Here is a 21451-nt window from a genome sequence, read left to right as displayed (position 1 = left end):
CTTTGACTATTTATCCATTTTGGCTTAAAAGTTGGGATTGAAAGCTAAGTGCTTTCTCAGCTTCTATTTGGAGGGTCAAGAATGAATGTTTCATCTCATAATTATACATCGATTATAAGAAAATCATATTGAAAATGGTATATTTGTTTATAAAAACAAAACGTAAACAATCTCAGGACTTATGTTGTGGTGTGATCAGATTTGACTGACTGCACCTGAACAACCCACCAACTGTGATTCATATGTTGCTTAATCCTTAACTATGTGATATTGTGCTTCTCTGACTGACAAATTTCAAACCAGTGAGAAGAGGGACATGCCGAAATCTTGCAAGTGCAATAACCAAAACTTCGGCAGAACACCAAGTCTCATGTTGTGTGAAGGACCAAATCACTCGTGGGAAGACATTGCTGAAAGAAATACGTTTCCAGGGCCTTTAACAGTGGTTCTCTATCTCAGATCAGAGAATATTAGGGGGTCTGGGGACATGAAAGTCAAGTTAGAGTTAAGTCAAAAGTGTGGTTTATTTTGGAGAGTCATAATCTTGTCACCCTTGAACTTTATCCTGGGACTCCTTTTTGGGATCCAGATCACCATTCCCATTTTAGTCAAATCCACCAGGTTCTCTGTCTGGCACAGATGAGGAAAAAAATAAGCCCAAACCATTAGGGCAGGTAAAAAAAAATTAAAACGCTATCTCAAATTAATTTGTTTTCCTTTAATCAGTAAGAATAAATGTGTCCTAATTATGACAGAAATACAATATTTTATTTGGAGTGTAACCAAGTAAACTCCTGTTAACATATAACACAAATTATGGCAGACCCACTTTTGATTAAAATACAAATACCTTACCCCTACCATAATTTTTTTTTTTTAATTAATATGAAACAATGCTAAAAAAAAATAAAAAAAATGTCACCTTACTAGAGTCAACCATTTCAGCCCCATGGAGGCTGGATTGAAGTCTGAGGTCTCACTGCCAATCAGCCTATTTAACAGTTTCTCTTCTGATTGGCCATTAGCTTTCGCATGGTCCTAGTGCCCCCTGCTGAAGGAGTAAACTACTAGGGTCACCCTTTGGGTCCCCGGACCTTAGCTTTGGACCCATCAGGTCTCATCAAAGCGCGAGGGTGGGCCTGTCAAACCCCATGTGCTGCTTGTTTCCAGGTCCACGTCTCCTCGCGCAGCCTCATTGCTTTGAGGGAGTCCGGCGTCTCCCCAGGCCGACAGACGAGTGTGAGATCACACTTTGACACCGACACACACCATGCTCCCGGAGCCGAGCGGAGGAGCCTCGTCGGGGGGCTTTTAACTAGGCTACAGGCGCAAAAAAAAAAAAAAAAAGGATGGGTGAGGAATGCGGGCGCCGCCTTCAAAGGAACCCCGCTGTTTGATTTGTCTTCGCCGTCGGCAACGGTCCTACTGCTGCTCCGCTCGCGGCTCCTGTCGCTTCGTTTAACGGCGCCGCACCGAGGAGATTCCCCGGGACTATGAGAGCATCATGCTCGCGGTGAGATGCCTGCTGTTCGCTGCAGTGTGCGCGCGCTGCGCCGTGGCAGGTGAGACGCTTTTCTTTCATGTAATTGTTTGTATTTTATCACAAGCAACCGATAAAAACACACACAACAATGACATTTTTCTGTCAATTACTGCATCCGTGTAATTTGTCCCTGCAGCTGTGGGGGAACGGGGGAGTGTGGAGGGAAGGCTGCCGTCCGCAGAACAGGTCGTTAAGCCCAAGCGGCTCCTGCAACAGATCCACTCCCAGGAGGAGCTGCCCCACAGCCGCCTGGACACCCGGGTCAAGAACCACACAGCTGGGGCACAGGTGAGTGCAGATGCATCAGGTTTAGGTTAAACCCCATCTCAGTTCCTACATTTCCCCATACAGTCTCCCCAGTAAATTGGTGTCATTGTTTCACGAGGAGTTGCTGACTTCCTCCATCAACATAGAGCTGTCCACTCTGACAAGGACACCGACCTCTCTGTGATTCTCCCAGCAGTGTGACATTAAACCGAATTAAAATAAGAATTCAATAGATCATAAATCGTCACATTTTATGAACGGTGTATGATTTGAGTTATTATATATTTGCTGTGTGTGTAAATGATGGGATGTAAGACACCGAATCAGAATCCGTTTTTGAGGCTGTAGTTGGGAAGACTCTGTTTTTGTGGCGTTTTTGGACCTACCAGACCTCAGCACCTACCTGAAGGTACTGACTGAAGCAGTTTGAGGGGTGAGGGGGGGTCGGCTACAAACTTTCCTGCCCCACCTCAGGGTCCTGGAGGCTTACAGGTCCCGGGAGGATGGCAGATTGCAGCCAAACATCTTCTCAGCAGAGTGAATGATACACTTCCGTCTGTGCTTTGACAGTGACACAGCCTGGTTCACCCCGGTTTGCCCTCTCTTTTGAGGTCATGTGTCCGTCACCCCTGTGACCCCCCCTAGGAGCCAAGCTTGCCCAGTCCACAATAGGGCAGAGAACCCTCAGCCCACTGCCTTCTCCTTTCCACTCCATTAGATTATATTTCACACCTCTACCTGTCCTCTCTGATTACCTTCACTATAAACACACTGTTGGCCAGCTGCGGGCCTGTCAGTGGATATGACACAGGTCTGACCTTCAGCTACCCTCTGTGGGCACTGTGCCTTCTAAGGACCTCTCTTTCCCGAGACTGGAAAAGCTCTCTGGAAGACTTGATGAAACACAATCATAATCTTTTGTGTGACTTTTTTTTAAAGCAAAGTATCGATCAGTGGAATTCAGAGCATATCTATTGCCTCTCCACAGCTGTCGGCATGGCGACGGCTGAACCTGTGGCTGGCAGCTAACGGTGCCAGCTGCGCTAATGATGCAAACAACTGCAACAGTGCAATACACTGTGGGTTGGGATGGCATTATCAGCTGTAACTGCTGTTTGAGTGCAGTGCAGAGTGGCGGCCATCGGCCATTACTCTACTATAGTATCAGTATCAAATTTAACACATTTTCAAGCTTCTATAATCAATATTTTATATTGGCGATAGATCAAATGTGTGATATGTGTAACCTGAAAGGCGTAGCTGGTTCAGACAAAACCCGCAACTGTTTCACTCCGAAAAATATGTGCAGGCAACGAGCCAGCTGTTTCTCTCAGAGCTAAAAGTAGAGCGATATTGGATGTATGTGTGTCAGGTTTCAAAAATCAATCAATACAGGCTTAAATATCTTTAAACCGAAAGATGCGATGACCTGACGTTACATCTCTTTCCTGTCGTCATTGCTGCTCTTCTAACAGGGAGTGTTACTGTAAACTGAGATAAAGGTTCATCGCTTTCTCAAAGCAAGCTGGGTTTAAACTCTTGGTTAAATATTTTTTTTAGTTTTATTAATCCATCTACGTTTTAGTTGTTAATATATAAAAAAAAAAGCGGAAAAAAAACATCATAAATTGCTGCTGCCAACAGCAATTAGTACACTCAAAATTAAAAAAAGATGATTTATTTTAGAATATTTTACATTTAAACTTTAAAATGACGTTTACTGATTTTTTTTCTGTTTAGTTTTAATGTCTTGACTTTAGTAAAAAATGAATAAGTAAGCTTTTATGTAGAAAAAAAAGATGGCCTCAGTCAGAGCAGCTGATGCAGCTTTCTTATCTCTGCTAACAGGCACAGTTGTGGGCTTTTTTATTGTACACTATATGGACCCAGTGGAGGTTCAGATTGATGCTAAGTGGTTTGCAGAGAGTGCATGGCAATACTAATGAGACCAGCTTTGCTGCTCGGCCAGTAAGTACTGATGGGAGCCAGCGCAGAGCTCTATCCTATAATGTCCACGAGGCTCACCTTGGAGCAAGGTTAGACAGAGCTCATGAGCCCCAACACCCACTTTTACCCTATTTCATATTAAACCTCCATCAGTCTTCTCCCCTCCTCCACGCTCTCTTTATCATATCTTTATACTGAAAACAAGAAATGACAAATTAATGAGTCATTGAGTCAGTGTCTGGGATCAACATATGCAGCTATATGAATTAGAGACGTATGGTTTTATAATGGAAAATCTATATGATCTAAAAGTAAGTAAGTCTGCTTGACTTCTACACAACCCTGGAAATCTTTATGTTTTGTTTATGATGTCAACATTAATTTTTAAGCTTGATTAAGCATAGATACATATTAATATATAGCATAGCAAACATGAAATTGGTCAAATAAGGCAATTGCTTTTTAATGATTAAATTAATTTATTGAGGTGATAACACATGTACTACCACCAACAGTCAGACGCCATCAATCAGATTCACTTTGGTTGCTGCTTAAATCGGCGTCTGAGTAAATTGATTCCGATGTAAATCTCAGTCCCGTCTCCTCCCTCCACCCCTCCTCAGCCCGTCCATCTGGCCCAGAGCAGCTTCCTGGTGGAGGCCTTTGGCACGTCCTTCATCCTTGACCTGGAACTCAACCAGTAAGTCCCCACATTCCTGCAAGACATCTGTACCACGGAGGTTTGTCTACAGCACACTGACTCGCATACACACCTCATTCCTCCCCCCCACCCACCTGCAGCATTGTACTCCATGTCCGGCTGCAAGCTCAATACCTCCCATCCCTCTTTTCTCACCCCGCACATTTTTGCCCTAATGGACTGCATCTTCACACATTTCAGTTTTTTACTTATGAATCATCTGTAATGTGTGTTATTCTGTCAAATAGCACTCTAGAATAATGACCCTTAATGGACGCTAATAGTCACATTGAATTAAAAATGAAATGTTAGGGTGATTTATTGCTTTTCTCACATATTTTCCTTCTTCTTCCCTCCAGCAACCTGCTGTCTACAGACTATGTGGAGCGTCACTATGAGAAGGATGGGCAGCCGTCACAGAATATGGTAAGACTATCTAAAATAAATGATTTGATTTGCTTTCTGACTGAAAGTTTGAGGAGAAAATAGTCACTCTGCTGACAGTACGCTATATTTCTTTTCTAAGATGCCAAAAAAAGTAGCAGCAGGTTTTCAAAACTATTTTTTTGTTGTTCGTTTCTTTCACTCATCCGTCCACACATCATGCTGAGTCTTTGGAGTCCAAAACTAGCTGTCTGGCTGCAGTTGCTCCTCTCTGTAGTGCATTATATATCTGAGCAAACGGCCCGATAATAACGTTATGGTCTACAGTGGTCTGGACTCGAGAACATCTGGGAGAGACGGCTGTTTCCTCGGCTTCATTTCAGTCTCTGTCCCTCCCTCTTTCTGTCCCTGTCTTGCTCTCTTTGTCTGTGTCTCTTTCACTCATCTTGTCTCTGCCAACGACCACCTGACCAATCAGTAGATGGTTGCCATGGGTAACAGCAGCAGCAGCAGCGGCGGCGGCGGCGGCAGCAGCGTGGGTCTATTTTGTTGTGCCGTGAGGGGAATTCAAATCAATTCCATTTCCAGAACCAACTAAACCAAGTCTTACAGCCATCCTCTACCCTGACCTTTGCAACACCATGTAATACTGAACAATTGCTGCGTTTATTTGCAATCAAAGAAATGAAGAGATTTTGTGTGCAGGGGCAGGAAAAAGATGGATTTTATTAGCATTCTATCAGTATAATATATTCATGGGTTACTAGCATGGTGTGAGAATGGGGAAATCATAAAGAATATGGATTAAAATGGTTGGCCGATCCTTTTACATTATTAGTACAGCACATTTGTATGTCTGAGCTGCAGACAGGCATGTCTCCATGCATCTGTGGAGAAAGTACACAGTCGAAATGCACTTTTTTTTTGCTTACATGGACATTTTATTCTCCACACGCTGGACTGAGAACGAGGGCTTTGCGGCCCCTCCCCCGCCGACACCATCTCCGTCTTGATTAATTTAGTCTTATTGACGTGCCAATAAATTCCCCCTGCCTTTGTGTGCCACTTTTTTATTGGTCCCTGCGGATCTATACTATAACGTTGAGCCGGTGACCGGCTCGTTCGGATTGAATGTCGATGACACGACGAAAAGAGGAATTGGATTAGGGACAAGATGGAAGTGATGGGAGCTGTTGTTGCTGGTGAATACTTGCTTTGATTCCTTCTTTGTTATTTAAAATAGACAATGTTTCCCACCAGCTTGCAGCCTTGCATATCAGATCATTTCAAATGATAAAACCTTGTCCATTGATAATGCATTGGCTTCAATCGGACACGTTTGTGTTTATTTAGATATCTTAATAAGTTCACAAAATAATAAATGATTCTCTTACTCGCTCTGGACGTCTAATATTCCTAACTGATGCTTTTTGTTCACGTAGCCTTCCTTTCACTTTACATTAGCTCCTGTCGTTCCATTACCTTTCCTCTGCTCGTCTCATCTCAGCAATGCTGAGTCAAAGGTCCAGACATCAAGCAAACCCCGGCTTTTCTAATTCAGTTAGTTTCAACTGTCACGTTTAATCCTCGTCTCCCCGGGACGTAACTGTTTATTTGCTTATATTTGTGCAAGCAGTTGTTTTATTCATTCATATTTCTAGTGTTACTTGTCGTCCCAGCATTGATGATATTTCCGTGATTACTCACACAACGTGCTTTTCTTTTTTTTCTTCTTTTTGTTGGTGTGTCTGGCCATTGCTTGAAGCGCATTCATCTCGTCTGAAAGGCACACTCACAGTCGGTGTGTGTCTACTGTGTTAGGCAATTTGATTTCCTCCATTTAGCCTTGTAATCTTTTTATTTATTTATTATCTTGCCCTGACTAAGTGCTGCGAGCTGTCTCACTGCTTGGTATGAATGATTAACGTCCTTTTCTTCCTCAACAGATGAAATGGCACTGAATCTAAATAAGCTCCATGAAAAAATATTAGGATTATTATTATTTTCCATTAATTGTCACACACACGATTGCACTACTTTCAACTTAACCCTGAAATGATTTACATTTTTAATGCAAAAGTTAAGTTAAAATTTTCATAGTAACGGACCCTAAATTTATCAATACATTAAGCTACTTTTTCCAGTATATCTTGAAATGTTATACAGACATTCATGGTCCCCAGAGGAAGACTCCCACTGACTTTGATGATCACTTAATTTGTGCTCTAGTGCAATAATAAAAATTCAAAAAATGGCATTTTATACATTTGAACATTTTCTTCCATAGTCTTTTATTCAACATTTATATCTGCAGTACACCTTTGCACCACATGAGGGAGTCTGATGTACTTTAAATCTAATATGAAAGGCTAGCATACATTCTGTTGTTTTGAGCTCCGACTGAATGCATTGATTTGGTCTCATTAAGTATTTAACATGTCTATGTTTTCAAGAACACACGCATAAAAGAGATTTATCAAATACATATCTCTTCTAAATATAAAGCGATGCAGAACTGGTCGGTAAAATGGTCAAGGATGTCCATTTACGAACAGTTGACGGGACGTCGGAAAGATTTTTCAGGTTCAAGTTGCTCCTCGGAGTAAAGGTTGACCGAGCATAAAGAACGACGGCTCCACGTTGCCTCTTTTTCTTTTTGGTCCGCCAGCCGCGCCAGACAACAGCAGGCTCGGGTGGCAGACATTACTTATTGGGGTTCATTACAAACACCTGAACTGGCACACACACACACACACACACACACACACACACACACACACACACACACACACACACACACACACACACACACACACACACACACACACACACACCAAATAGCTACTATTTATTTATAATAATTTAGCTGAAGCTGAAGCCTCGTTCATTATAAGAAGTCTCTTTTTATTTTCTTCACAACTTTTTTTTAGCATTTAAACATGCACGTGTTGCTTGACTGACAGAGTCTCCTCTCCAATTGTGGTAATCTGATCACTCCTGTACTGTGAGAGGCGGCGTGGAAACACTAGACATGATCATCCAGTCGCATTATGAATTATCGGGTGAAGGTATCTGGGAGCCGGGGCGAACACTTAACACCCTACAGCAGTTCAGCTGTTCAACTGAAACACATTGTGGCCACAGAATAATCACAACACACAACATTCCAGTTAATTTAAACAGGTTAAACAGGACACATTATAAAGTGAGAGGAACATCCATCCTTCTAGCTCCAGTGTCAAGGCAGCATCAACTTACACACACTGTCTCCTTGAGATCAGGCTGCGATATTCTTAGATTTTTGTGCTACAATTCAAATTGTTGCACAAAACTGACTTTAAAGTTTCTCCCTTTTGACCCCCGTCCTTTTCACTTTTCCTCGCTGAAACTCAACTCAGCTGCAGCCTTTGTTAGGTGTAGGTTTTCCAGGACGCCAAGTCGTACAGTAGCCACCGATATCCTTCAGTCGACCCAGCGGGCCGGCGGACAGGAAACACCAACCCCGTGTGTATTTAGCAGCACGGAGGGGTTCGCAAGTCGGTGTTGGTTTCATTTTGTGAAGCGTGACATGAACATGTTACTGGATGATGGTGGATTGAGTGTCACTGTAATCTTATTTGCAGGGAGGAGAGCACTGCTACTACCACGGGCGGGTGAGGGGCCTGCCGGCCTCCTGGGTTGCTCTGTCCACCTGCCACGGCCTCCGGTGAGTCCAACACGGCGTCACTTCACCTGCCATCTCGGAGTCCTCGAATCAAAGTTTGGATTCCAGAACAGATCAAGTAGAATATCGTTTTTTTCCTTGAGAAAAAAATAATTTATTATTTCAACATTTTTTCACATAAGTTGGCTGTTTCCTCCTGTTTCCAGGCTTTGTGCTAAGCTAAGCTAACTAGCTTCATATTAACCGTCCAGACATGAGAGTGCTTGACTGGCAGCAAGAAAGAGAAAAAGCATTTTCCCCATATCTCAGACTATTCCATGAAAATACAATGAGTGCATATCCTGCAGCACATTTGAACGAGGTTCAACCACATTTACAACATGTACCCGTAATTAAACCAAACGAAAAGGTCAACAACAGAGACTGACGCCAAGACAAAACCTAACATGTTGCTGTGTTTGGTGTTTTTCAGGGGGATGTTCTCTGACGGGAACTTCTCCTACGGGATTGAACCTGTTGGCGGTGAAGAGGTGAGTCAATTATCAATAAGTGGTAAAACACACAGATATTGAATTTCTTTGGCATCAAACCAAGGACATGAATTTAATCGTTTTTTAAACTCAAGAAAATATGGTGAGAAGTCGTCGGCGGTCTCACTTTCTCTCTCCGGTCTCCGTGACTTTCCGTCAGTCCAGACGGTGTCACTCTATCTCCGAGCTGCTGTATGGAAAGTATTGAGTTGATACACAATCCACCACCGCTGAAACACATCTCCTGTCTCGTCTGACGGAGGCAATCATCTCCCAGGGATGGAAGGATTTCAAATAAAAATAAGTTAAAAAACAACTCTGATTTGGTGTTAGAAGAGATCTAGTATCAAAAAGAAATGTATAACAGAGACTGAGGGGAGAGTTAGTGTTTAGAGTGGATGAGGCTGAGCTTTTTTCCCCCATTAAGGCCCACCGTAATCGAAGTACAGCTGAATTACATAGACTGGAGAGATGGATCAATAGCCTCCAGCTCATTTTCAAACTCCCTCTCTCTCTCTCTCTCTCTCCTCGGCTCTCTATCAGACGGGTCATTTTCATAAAGTATTTATCCCCAGCTCAAGTGCACCACAGTGTCCAGCAGTGTTATTGCCATTATGACAGCCCAGTAATCGATTAATTATGCATCGGAGCACTTTCCTTCCCGTCGGGCCACCTGCGCTCCAGAGGACACGGCGGCGCTTTCTCCCACGGAGACGCTGTGGACTAAAAGTTCAGGATGAGTTCTGCATTTTCGTCTGTTGATCAAAGCCCGGTGCATTTTTTTTTTTAAAAGGCAGTGGTCAGATTTGCTTCTGCTTGATCTCCCACCTGCTGCTGTCTGACTTCAGTAAAACTTCTCATTTCTTACTCCTGGAATGGTCTATCAAAAGTAACCAACAGGTCCATTTTGTTTTATATGACATTACCACAGAAAAACATGCATTATTCATTCTTGATGACACTTTTTAAGAGCTATTTTTTTTGCTTTTCTCTTCAAAACGCTCTCGATAAGGCTCTGGAGGCGCATTAGTAACTTTTGTAGTTATTATTCCTGTTGACAAATGTCTGGAAGATTGTAATCTGGCTCTTCTATGGATCCTCTATAAGCATTTTTCTTCCGTTATAGAAAACTGAGACACTGTGATCTGATTACTTAAATTCAACATGCGAAACCCAAAGCTGATTATTATGTGGACCGTTAAGAGTCACAATCTTCAGAACTCAGAAAGATGCAATTAAGATCCAGGCAATTAAAGTTGCTCTGTGTAATCATTTTGAGTTCTAATCTAAAAAAAATGTCTTTTTAATCCAAACTCAGTGACTTTTCAAAAAACTCATCCGTCCTTTTTCTCTTGTACGTTTTTAGGACGACCTTCAGGAGCGGAACGACCACGTGGTGTATCGCATGCCGGACATTGACCTCATCCCACCTCCCAGTCCAGGTAGGACCGCCATCAGGAAAGACTCCTCACGGTTACTTTCCCCTTTAACTGAAAGTATTTCAGTCCCTCCTGATGATAAAAGTTTGATGGGAACAAAATCCCTGTCTCTGCTCTGCCCTCTAACCAATCCTCAGTGACACAGTACCTGCAGCTATAACACAAATAGACTTTTATGACTCATTGCTGAAACCTTAACATCTGCCTTTTGTTGTTAAACGATTCGATATGATGGAACCTGACAGGATGCAGCTTGTGACTGGCGTTTCTGTTAGGATGTGACATGTTCGGCCTTGTTCTTGACATTGGATGGTCTGACACAATCAAATGTTCTGTAATCCAGTTTGTCTGCTTTCCCTCTCGTTCGTCCTGCCTCCTCAGGTTGTCCCGCTGCCCTCCTCGCCCTTGCACTTAACGTCTCATCTGGCTGCCTCTCCTCCGTCCTCTTTGACACTCGTTCCCTCCCTCCTTCCTGTTACCCATCCCACAGCGCTCCTCCCTTCCTGCCTCCTCGCCCCTCTCTCTCCCTCTTCCCACTTGGCTAGTTATACTCTCACCTTTCCACCCCTCTCCTCCGCCGGCTGTACGATATTGATTTCTCCTGCAGATCAGTGGACTAAAATACATGGTTACGTCCATCCACGGACTGATGACTGGCCATTTTCTCCCCCCTCACACTCACTTTACTCTTTGCATATGGTGCGTTTCCCAGAACGCTCCGTGAACGGCACCGAGCCAGAGGGTCGGCCGGAGGATGGAGACGACTGGTCTGGAGAGGAGAAGCCCGTCTTTGCAGAAAGCCTGAGACGCTCAAAAAGACAAGTCAGTTTTCAGTCTCCCAAACACACGCATCCATGTACGGCGAAACATCGGAGATGATGTGCAAACACAATTAATATTTTACAGCCAAATTTCCACGAGCATGCTTGATAGCTCGTCTCCGCTTTCATGCTAATAAGATAAGTAAAAGAAGAGGTGTGGAGGAGCTTTGTAAAATCAGAGAAAATCACTCGGAAAGCATGCGTCACAAATTGAGGGTGTGAAGTTTGATAGAGTTTTTCTTTTTTTAATCCTACTCAATAATACTTAAGGATATTTTTACTTATTTAGATATTAATATTTAATGTTGGTTCTCTTTCTTGTCAGACTCCCGAAGTAATCGAATGCCGAAGCTGCAATTTATCTCTTGAGACGAGCACTTTTCTGCTTAATGAAAGAATGACTGTTGCTCTTTAAGTTGTTTCCCTCTTCAAGGACAAAGACTAGAATTTCACCGGCATCAGCTTGTGTGTGTGTGTGTGTGTGTGTGTGTGTGTGTGTGTGTGTGTGTGTGTGTGTGTGTGTGTGTGTGTGTGTGTGTGTGTGTGTGTGTGTGTGTGTGTGTGTGTCTTCATTGCGTTTGTCTGTTCGTCCTGTGTGAAGGTGATTATGACAGAGGACTCAAACATCCGGTTGTGTGGATTTCTTTTGCCCCCTCCAGGTGCGGCGAGGCCAGCGCACCGTCCAGACGGAGACCAAGTACATCGAGCTGATGGTGGTCAACGACCATGAACTGGTAGATGCAAAGCTTTCTTTTTTAACCTTATCTTTATAACTGCTGCATGAAGGCCATAATAAGAAGTGAGCATGACTGAGCCTAAAATAAGGCTTTTAATCAACTGATAAGGCTTTAAAATCAGCCCACAAAAAGAAGATGAAAGGCATTTTTTTTCCTCCTCTCGTCAGTTCGTGCAGCTCCGTCGCTCGGTCACTCAGACGAAGAACTTTGCCAAAGCCGTGGTGAACATGGCCGACGTGGTGAGTGGCAAAAATGTTGAGTTGACTATGAGCCGCCACTTCCTATCATCTGTTTCTTTTTCAAAAGCATGGCACCCCTTCATAGTGAATCTATTGTTGGGCGTCTCTGGAGCTTACTGTGGGCACATTTCAGTTTTTTTCCCTGCAAGTGGGACAGCTGCCATCCCCGATTCACAAAAAGTCTGTTTTATGTTTTAGCCATCTTTTAAATGCCAAATATATGCTGCCGTCTCTTAAATCCTCATCATCTTTTAATAGGGTCTTTCAATATGAATGATTTATGAATATGGCGATGATATCTCCATCATGACTTACATGAATTTCCATGCAATATAATCAAAGTTCAAACAAAGTAGAAAGACTAAAAATACTAATTAAAGAAATGTAAATATGTAATTGTAGACGGACTCTGTGGTTGAGGTCACATTATCCTTCTATTGTGATCGCTGTAAGCGGTTTACACGGATCGGGCGTGATGACCTCGCAAAACAATCGAATGATATGCATAAAAATTCACTCCGCGTCCTCAACATGCAAAAGACCTTCACTGACTGGGGACAAAACACGGCGATGCTGGTTTCCATGGCAACCGACTGCTGCCTGCCTCCTCCTCCCACTCATATGTCTAAAGTAGAGACAGGTTCAACTGTTTCCATTATCTGCAATGTTTATGTCTCACTTAAGATCAGAATCGTTTCCACTATCTTTTTTTAAATTTTTTTGTAGTTTATTGTTACTCTCACTGCATTAATAGAGATGGGATGAATGTGAGGCCAAACTGATTGTCTTTGTTGGGATTTTGCCCCTGAATTTTGTATTTAATTTCACAGCTGCTTTGAGGATAATCCAGAGCGCTGTCATTCTCTTAGAAGACATTTCTGATTCGCGTTCACACATGCATGTTTAAGCTGCTGCTTATTCATTATTTCATTCTATTCAGATTTATTGCTCCTCTAATCAGCTTTTTGCTTCAGTTTTAAGGAACGATGGAAAGTAACTGACAAAAAAGGCAAAAGATATATTTTAAGATTTTTTTTTTCTTCTCTCTCCCCCTTTTGATGTTTCCAGATCTACAAGGAGCAGCTCAACACCCGCATCGTCCTGGTGGCCATGGAAACCTGGTCTTCTGAAAACAGGATCTCCGTGGGCGACGACGCCTTGCTCACCCTGCGTGACTTCATGAAGTACAGGAAGGAGAGCATCAAGGAACGCTGCGACGCCGTTCACCTCTTCTCGTGGGTTCAGGCTTCGTCTTCGTCTCCTTCTTCTTCTTCTCCTCCCCTTTCTCTTTCTTCCTCCTCCTCCTGTGCCTATTATTATTATTATTATTATTATTATTATTATTATTATTATTATTATTATTATAGCAGTGTCACTGTCTTCACTACAGTGGGAGGACATTCATGAGCAGTCGCAGTGAGGCAGCCTACATCGGGGGCATCTGCTCCATCACTCGGGGTGGAGGCATCAACGAGGTGAGGCTTCATAAAGTGGTGTATTTTATTTAAGTGTCATGAGTCTGTATCTCAGGGTCGGCTCAGTCTCTCCTCCCTCTAGTTGTTACCATGACTTGATTTTTCTGTTTGTCTTCAGTTCGGCAGCGTGGGCCCCATGGCCATCACTCTGAGTCAGAGTCTTGGCCAGAACATTGGCATGCTGAGAAACAAGGAGCGACTGGCTGCAGGTGAGACTAAAGTGCAACGCAGACATCTGACTCAAGGAGTTATGTGAATCTGACATGATTCATTTAGAAAAGCAGAGGCGTAAAAAAAGGCAATTTGCCGTGCAAACTTTAGATGCCGATGTTTGTTTTTCTTATGCAGTTATTATTATTCATTCCTGCAATGTTTGCTTAGTTCAGCAACGTATGTACAAGTCATCTCAGATACAATTCCAAATTGTATTTGACTCAAGTACTATACAAAACTCTTACTAACAGCTCCCTCATGTGGTGAGCTCACAGAATTGCCGTCAAACAATGACTACATAATGTTGTGTGTGTGTGTTTGTGTGTGTTCAGCAGACTGCAGGTGTCCAGACCCATGGCTGGGCTGTATCATGGAGGACACAGGGTATGCACTTTTTACATTTAATAAATCAATCAGGGAACTGAACAGCAACTGTGAATATGACTTCATATTATAGCTTTTTAAGTTGTATAAAGTCCACCATGTAAATGACATGTAATTATTATGTGGGTGAAATAGTAACAAGATTAGGTAATCATCTTTTATTCAGATTTTTTAAGTTTTTATGCAGTATTGCAATTGATGCCAATCCAAATGGTAATGGTGTGTGATTATTCCATATTTTGTTAGGTACCACTTGCCCAGGAAGTTCTCTCGCTGCAGTATCGACGAGTACCTGCGATTCCTCCAACAGGGTGGAGGCAGCTGTCTCTTCAACAAGCCCAGCAAGGTGAGAGAATCACATCGATGGATCTTAATATAATAATAAAATACAGCCAGAATTTCATCTCCAGAATGAAGGAAAGGTCATTTTCTGTGAATAAATCTCGCTGTTTATTAATACCAAAGTTAAATTGGTTTGAATGGATTGTCATTGTTTCTCCTGAAGCTGCTGGACCCATCAGAGTGTGGGAACGGCTATGTGGAGCAGGGAGAGGAATGTGACTGTGGAACGTTTGTGGTGAGCACATTTGAATGAAGCTGTTTCTCTTTGCTTCTCTGATAAGGACTGATTTTGACCCATTGATTTTAATCACACATTCAGCCCGGTTCCATTCAAATTGCGCTGCACATTTAAACTCACAACTTTCAAATACATTTTTGTATTTTTTCTACACAAAATGCTCCTCACAGAACATCTAAACTGGGTACTCTACGTTTAGCCTCCATGTCTTTGCAGCATGTGCTGATTGCAGTCAGATTGTAAGGATAGCCGGTTATCTGAGTTCAACACATCTCATCTCTGACTAATAGGAGTGTGCACGGAGCGGAGCCAACTGCTGTAAGAAGTGCACCCTTACCCACAATGCCATGTGCAGCAACGGTCTCTGCTGCAGGGGCTGCAGGGTGAGCTGCTTCCATACATCACTGTAACTGGATGGTTTGTCACCCGGATCGACTCTTTATTCTCACACCTGCTCTTTTTGTTTTTTGTCATCTTCTCTCTGGGACAGTACGAGCTGAGAGGGACGACGTGCCGTGAAGCTACTAGCGACTGTGACATCCCTGAGACCTGCATGGGAGACACCAGCCAGGTAAAAGAAGGAACACATTTAAGATACTTCAAGAATTCGGACGAAACCCACCGTGACGGATGATGTTCTCTCTCTCTCTTGCAGTGTCCTCATAACGTCCACAAACTGGATGGCTACATGTGCGACGCTGGACAGGTAAGCTCATGCTAGTTGCTAAATGTTTATCCTTTATAATTGCCTGTCCTCTTTTCATCATTCCCACCCTCCTCCTCCTCAGGGTCGGTGTTACGGAGGTCGCTGTAAGACCAGAGACGGCCAGTGCAGGACGCTGTGGGGCTACAGTAGGTTTCGGATTGGATATTGACCTCTATTTGATGATGACGCACGGCCCTCTGATTGTTTAAAATGGCACGGCTCCCATTCGTTTTATAGATTTTCTTGCTGTGCATTAAATGAAAGACTCTGTTCTCACTTGGCAGACTCGGCTGACAGGTTCTGCTACGAAAAGCTGAACTCCGAGGGCACCGAGAAAGGAAACTGTGGCCCAGACTCCAGTGGCCAGGGATGGGTGCAGTGCAACAAGCAGTGAGTGGACAGCGTGCCCTCTTAAAATACACACAACTGTAGTCAAGAAGCAACTTGATTCGGTGGGTTATCAAGTCTTTTAATTTGTTTTTTTTTGTGTCTCCATCAGAGATGTCCTGTGCGGTTTGCTGCTATGCACCAATCTGACAGAAAGGCCGAGGTTTGGTGAGCTGCAGGGAAGACTCACCAGTCTGACCATCCACCATCAGAACAGATACCTGGACTGCAGGTGAGGCCTGGTAGTGACACACAGAGTGTGGTGGAAACTCAGTCTATACAATGATGCAATGAGTTCATGTGACCATCAGGGGGGGCCATGCTGTGCTGGACGACGGCTTGGATGTGGGCTACGTGGAGGACGGGACGCCATGTGGGCCAAACATGATGTGTTTGGAGCGTCGCTGCCTCGCCGTCACAACCTTCAACCTCAGCACCTGCCCGGGCTCCTCGTCCTCACGCATCTGCTCCCACCACGGGGTGAGTCCATCCCTCACTGCTGCTGCTTCACCAGGATGTAGCAAAGGTTTGTGGGGTTAGAAAACGTGACTAACACCTCTTCGTTTCCGCAGACTTGCAGCAACGAGGTGAAGTGTATCTGTGATCCAGACTACACTGGGAAGGACTGCAGCGTGTTTGACCCGATCCCCATCCCGACCCCGCCAGAGGGCCCAGAGAAACACAAAGGTAACACTGAGCAGTTAGCCTCCACATCATCCTTTTAACGGACGGCCACACAACAATCACAGTTACAGAGTACATAAACAGCTAGAAGGAACTTAACTTTTTTACTCATCTCACCAGAAAACAAAATAAATGGATTTAATTTCCTGTAAGTTAGTCTTACAATTACAACAACATATAAATATGTTAGTGAAAAGGGTTCAAACATATACATTAAAGCAGGTTTAAAGAACGCAGTGAGACAAAATATAGAAAAACATGCAAAAATGTAAAGAATATAAGCAAATTAAATACAAAACAGTATATTAATGGAAAATGAAAAAGGCCATTTTTAGGCTGTTTTGTTGCGCGACTTGTTGTAGATCTTTTTAAGCAATATTTTCCTGCATGTTCCTGTTTCTCTCGTGACAGTATTTAAATACCAAAAAATCAAACCTTTCTTCTACTTTCCCACGTTGGCTGAAAGAAACAAGTGGTACTGTCAAAACTGATTTTATAATAACCCCCTCACTGGCTGACTCCTTCATTCCCACAGGTCCCAGTGGTACCAATATCATAATAGGTGGGGTCGCTGGTGCAATTCTGGTGGCAGCGATAGTCCTGGGGGGAACTGGCTGGGGATTTAAGTAAGACGCCTGGCATGTCTCCATCTGTGTGTGCCTGCTGTGTTCCTCTGTCAGCTAACACACGCCTGCGGCTCGCTGCTGAATGCTCCTCTGCTCGTTGTCTGATCCGTACGCCCAGCCAGAGACCGTGGCTTCATTAGTACTGCTGGTAGATTGGTTGACCGTCTGTGGGAGGGGTTTATAGAGGTAGGGAGGCTTACAAACCCTCGTTAGTCCTTTTGGCTAGTAAACACTCTGAAGGCATTCGTATGATGACATGAGATGATTGATGTTTATTCAGTTTGATACTTAAGACTTTGGTTGGAGGAGCAAATATTGAGCTTTTTATATAATATAATATAATAATAATTAATATATAATATTAAACCAGTGCAGAAACAGCTCAAAATAATGAATTGTCCATAGAAAGAAAGAGATTAATCGTTTGAGTAGTTATTTTAGCAAAATTGGCAAATCACATTTTAAAATAGGAATATTGTCTTCATCTTCTTCTTGCGATTTATGGATTTAATCAAGGAAATAATCAGTAATATAAACAATTGTTACTTCTGGCTCTATTTGAGTATTTTCTGAGACAAACGTGCCAACCGATTGTCGACATCGTTGTGAATTGAATATCTTCTGGTTTGGGACGGACGTCATTTTGGTCTCTGGGAATTGTAATTGATGAATGAAAAGGACATCTCCTGCCAGCATTGTCTGTGGTCGAGTTGCATTGTGGGTAATGTTGAACCCAGGTTTTGACAGGGAGAAAAAAAACCTTTCTATATATATATTTTTTTTTCTTTTTTACCTGTCCTTGTGAGTCTGACAGCGTTATAGGAGTGGTACATCGGTGGAGAGACGATGCAGGATTTAAAGATACATACATTAACGAGCCACGTTCTTCTCTGCACACCTGGATCTCCTTTCATTCTCACTCCACCAGGCTGCCTTGCCTTGTGCGAGCTTTGCCTTGGCATGCCTGCTGGATGCAAAGAAAGTAAAAATGCTTGTCTGCGACTGTAATCTTTCGCCTTAATCTCATGGCTTTCTTTGTACGGTGGCATCAGATCTGCCAGGATTGATGCCGTGGGTTCATTTTGATTGCAGACTTTCTGGATAACAAAAGTCGACGGAGCTTGAAATGCCTTTTTTAATGCTTTGCTTTTAAGGCCTTGGAGTCATTGCATGAATTGTTTTTTTCTTTCACTCCGCTTGTTGCGCTCATGAAACAACAGTTGATGTTCTCGCCTCGTCTTTCTACCTCACCTGTTTGTTTTTGTTGTTGTTGTGTCCCCTCTTCGTCTTGTTCCCGGCTCGCTGCGACTCCAGGAACATCCGAAGAGGAAGGTACGACCCTGCCTTTCAGTCCTGATCCTGGAATCTTGAATTACTGTCCATTATGTCATCATAATGCCATCAGGTTTATAAGAATACTGTGCTTCCTCATCTGCTGAGCTCCTTTAAAAGATATTTCTATCTATATATTCGTCTATTTTGTATTTATTTGTATGGGGACAAATATACAGTATACACCAAAGCTGCACATACAGCAGTGTATGGATAGGTGGGCTCAAAATTGGAGTATTAGCTATACGATTGCTTCATTATTATTTGTACTGGCTGCCATTTCTAGAACATAGCTGCAGTGTCGACTTTGTAACGTTCAGTAATAAAAGGTGTACACCTCTTTTAGGTTTTTGTTTTATTATTTCATGACTTATCTGCATTATAGCTGCAAAAATTAGTTGATTAATCGATCAATCAATCAGCAGATATTCTCAAATATGAGAATTTCCTTATTATAGTAAATTGAACATTTGAGGTCTAAGATTCCCTGCCACTGCTATCAGATTCCTCAATGTTTTTCTCTTTCTCTTTCCTCTTTCCTTTCTATCTTATCCCTCCTTTTTGCTTCATCTTCTTTCTCCACTCCGTTCCTCTTCTCTTTCCAGATCGGGAGGTTGAGTCCCGTATCTTCGCTGTCCTGTCTTCCCTTCACTGTGTCCAGTCCGCTCTGAGGAGACAAAACAAAGATGTCTTCCACTTCCGAGCCCTCAGAACGTTTCCGTTTCCTTTTCTGATTTCCATCACGCTGTCTCTGTTGGTCTTCTTCTCCTGGAAAGCCTCATTATACATGAGGACACATTCCCACCAGATCCGGGGGTCATGGGTCAACTTTTCAGGTTTCTTTTCCCTTCCACCGGTTACAGCTCTCTTCTGCCATTTCGACTGTTATTGTGTTTTATTGGGATTTCATGGAGACGGCCATGCACTTTTTTTTGTCAGTTTTAATAGATATTTAACCTCCTGGAGAGTACAAGCACCTCCTCTCGGTGGTGTGAATTTAACTGCAGTAGAAGTGTATAAATATCACCAAATAGTGGAGCGTTAGATGAGGTTATTTTCGTGTGCTAGGCCTTTACATTCCACAGTTATAGCCATACTTCCTCCTCTTATGCTGCCTTTCATTATCGACCAGTAGTCCGTCCTAAATCAACGCTTCTACATAATATGCATTAATGTGTGAATGAGTCGTTCAGGCCCTCAAGGAAGCTATTTTGCGTCTCCGTGCCGATGTCTGACAGCCGCACGCGGAATGTTTTCTCTCGCTACGACATGTAATCCACGTCCAACCAACAATGCATACGAGTATGCTGAACACGGGTGCTGATGTACATAGTGTACCATAGGGTTAACCCATTGAGACAGCAGTGACACACTGCCGCTCTGAATGGAAGCACAAGTCTGGAGAGTGATGTCACTTCCTGCCTCTCAGCGTGAAACTGCTCATTTTTTTAATCTTGAATTGGAGAGAGAGGATTTGGATCTTTGCAGGGAAGTTTGAGCTCTCATCATTCGGGCCGCAGAGAAATATCCACGCTCAGATTTAACGCTGGATCTCCCTCGATTCTGCACGTGTTCAGAAATTCTAATTTGGCTTCTAAATGCTCAGACAAGCTGCTGAAGTAATACTAGAAATATATGCTTTATCTCGAAATAGCATCAGATAATTTCATTCTGACTTAGGAGATCCATAAGCAATAAATATGTACATTTAAAAAAAAATATTTTAGAAACACGAGGGGAAAAAATAAGCAGCTTTCAGGTTCATTATTCTCTCCGTTTCTCTTCTTTGGAAGCCGGAGAGTCTTAAATCAGGTTTAGCAGATGTCGTCCTGTAGTTGTTATGATGTACAAAGACTAGTTGGGAAGCTTCGACCCCCTTTACAACTTGCATTAAAGATAAATCAATGTTTCCACCCAAAAAAGCATTTTAATGCACGGTGTAAAGGGCCTATTTGTCTCCTTAAACAACGATTAGGAACTGCACAATCACACAGGTGCCACGCGAGACGATTCGAGTTACACTGCCAGTCGACTTACAGCAGCATTAAAGGAATATATTGACATTTTCTCTGCCTCTGAAATGAGAAACAATGAAGAATGTTAACACGTGACTAAAACGATTTCAGTTAGTCATAGAAATTGTTCTTCGAAGACGAGATCCAAACCTTAGTTTGACTTTTAACAGCCGGTGAGGGCTAAAAAATGCAAATCTCCTCAGAATTTTAAAATGTCAACGTGTATCCCTTTAATCGTACTTGAGCTCTTTAGTCCGTAAACGCTGTTTTGGTTTAGTCTCACAGGAAGGTAACCAGTTTAAGCTTATAATGTAAATATCCATGATTGTATATTTAAAATACATATTAAAACATATCTGAATAACAGTGACCGGTGGACGTGTGTCTGTTGTGTAAATCCAGTTTTTAAATAAAGGTTGTAGTTCTGCAGGTAGGTAGTGGATCAGGGATGAAGAGTTAACAGAACTGGGTTGTAGTTCCTCCTGTTTAGGAATCAGGTTGTATTTGTAAATATGTTGAAATATTTGCTGGATGTCGGTGAGTTTGTTGAGGACTGGAATGAAATCTGTGGCTATTTTCCACTTGTACAAACTAGATTTATGCTTCTTTTTGCCATATGGAAGTATTTATCATAGTAGTTATTATACGTTTTAAAGTACTAACTGTCAAAATAAATATACTAAACAGTATAAAGATAAAAAAGGAGTAAATACGGAGCACTTTTGTGCAAAATGTTGTCTTAATTTGTTCAGTAATTAATCCATGCGACACCTTTGAG

At 42.7% G+C, this 21451-nt stretch overlaps 1 protein-coding gene across 3 annotated transcripts; it reads left to right on the top strand.

The window, feature by feature from the left end:
- The first annotated feature begins 1249 nt into the window (after window positions 1-1249).
- On the top strand, window positions 1250-20085 carry adam11 (ADAM metallopeptidase domain 11). Of its 3 annotated transcripts, XM_084040572.1 has the most exons (27): window positions 1264-1562; window positions 1680-1831; window positions 4381-4457; window positions 4817-4883; window positions 8465-8547; window positions 8978-9035; window positions 10402-10477; window positions 11187-11296; window positions 11955-12029; window positions 12200-12271; window positions 13340-13506; window positions 13662-13746; window positions 13865-13955; window positions 14292-14343; window positions 14590-14689; window positions 14849-14920; window positions 15214-15306; window positions 15414-15494; window positions 15579-15629; window positions 15712-15775; window positions 15914-16019; window positions 16129-16248; window positions 16328-16496; window positions 16589-16703; window positions 17236-17326; window positions 18641-18658; window positions 19264-19401. In XM_084040572.1, exons 1-27 carry the CDS (start codon window positions 1505-1507, stop codon window positions 19274-19276), a joined length of 2316 nt encoding a protein of 771 aa, XP_083896698.1. In that variant the 5' UTR covers window positions 1264-1504; the 3' UTR covers window positions 19277-19401. The 3 variants fall into 3 exon arrangements, with proteins under 3 accessions (XP_083896696.1, XP_083896698.1, XP_083896697.1); XM_084040570.1 differs by lacking the exon at window positions 17236-17326 and having other exon boundaries at window positions 1250-1562; window positions 19264-20085; XM_084040571.1 differs by lacking the exon at window positions 19264-19401 and having other exon boundaries at window positions 18641-18795.
- The last annotated feature ends 1366 nt before the right edge of the window (window positions 20086-21451 follow it).

Source organism: Eutrigla gurnardus (assembly GCF_963514095.1).
Source record: "Eutrigla gurnardus genome assembly, chromosome: 22".
Classification (NCBI taxonomy): Eukaryota; Metazoa; Chordata; class Actinopteri; order Perciformes; family Triglidae; genus Eutrigla; species Eutrigla gurnardus.
This window is presented reverse-complemented; position numbering and strand designations above follow the sequence as displayed.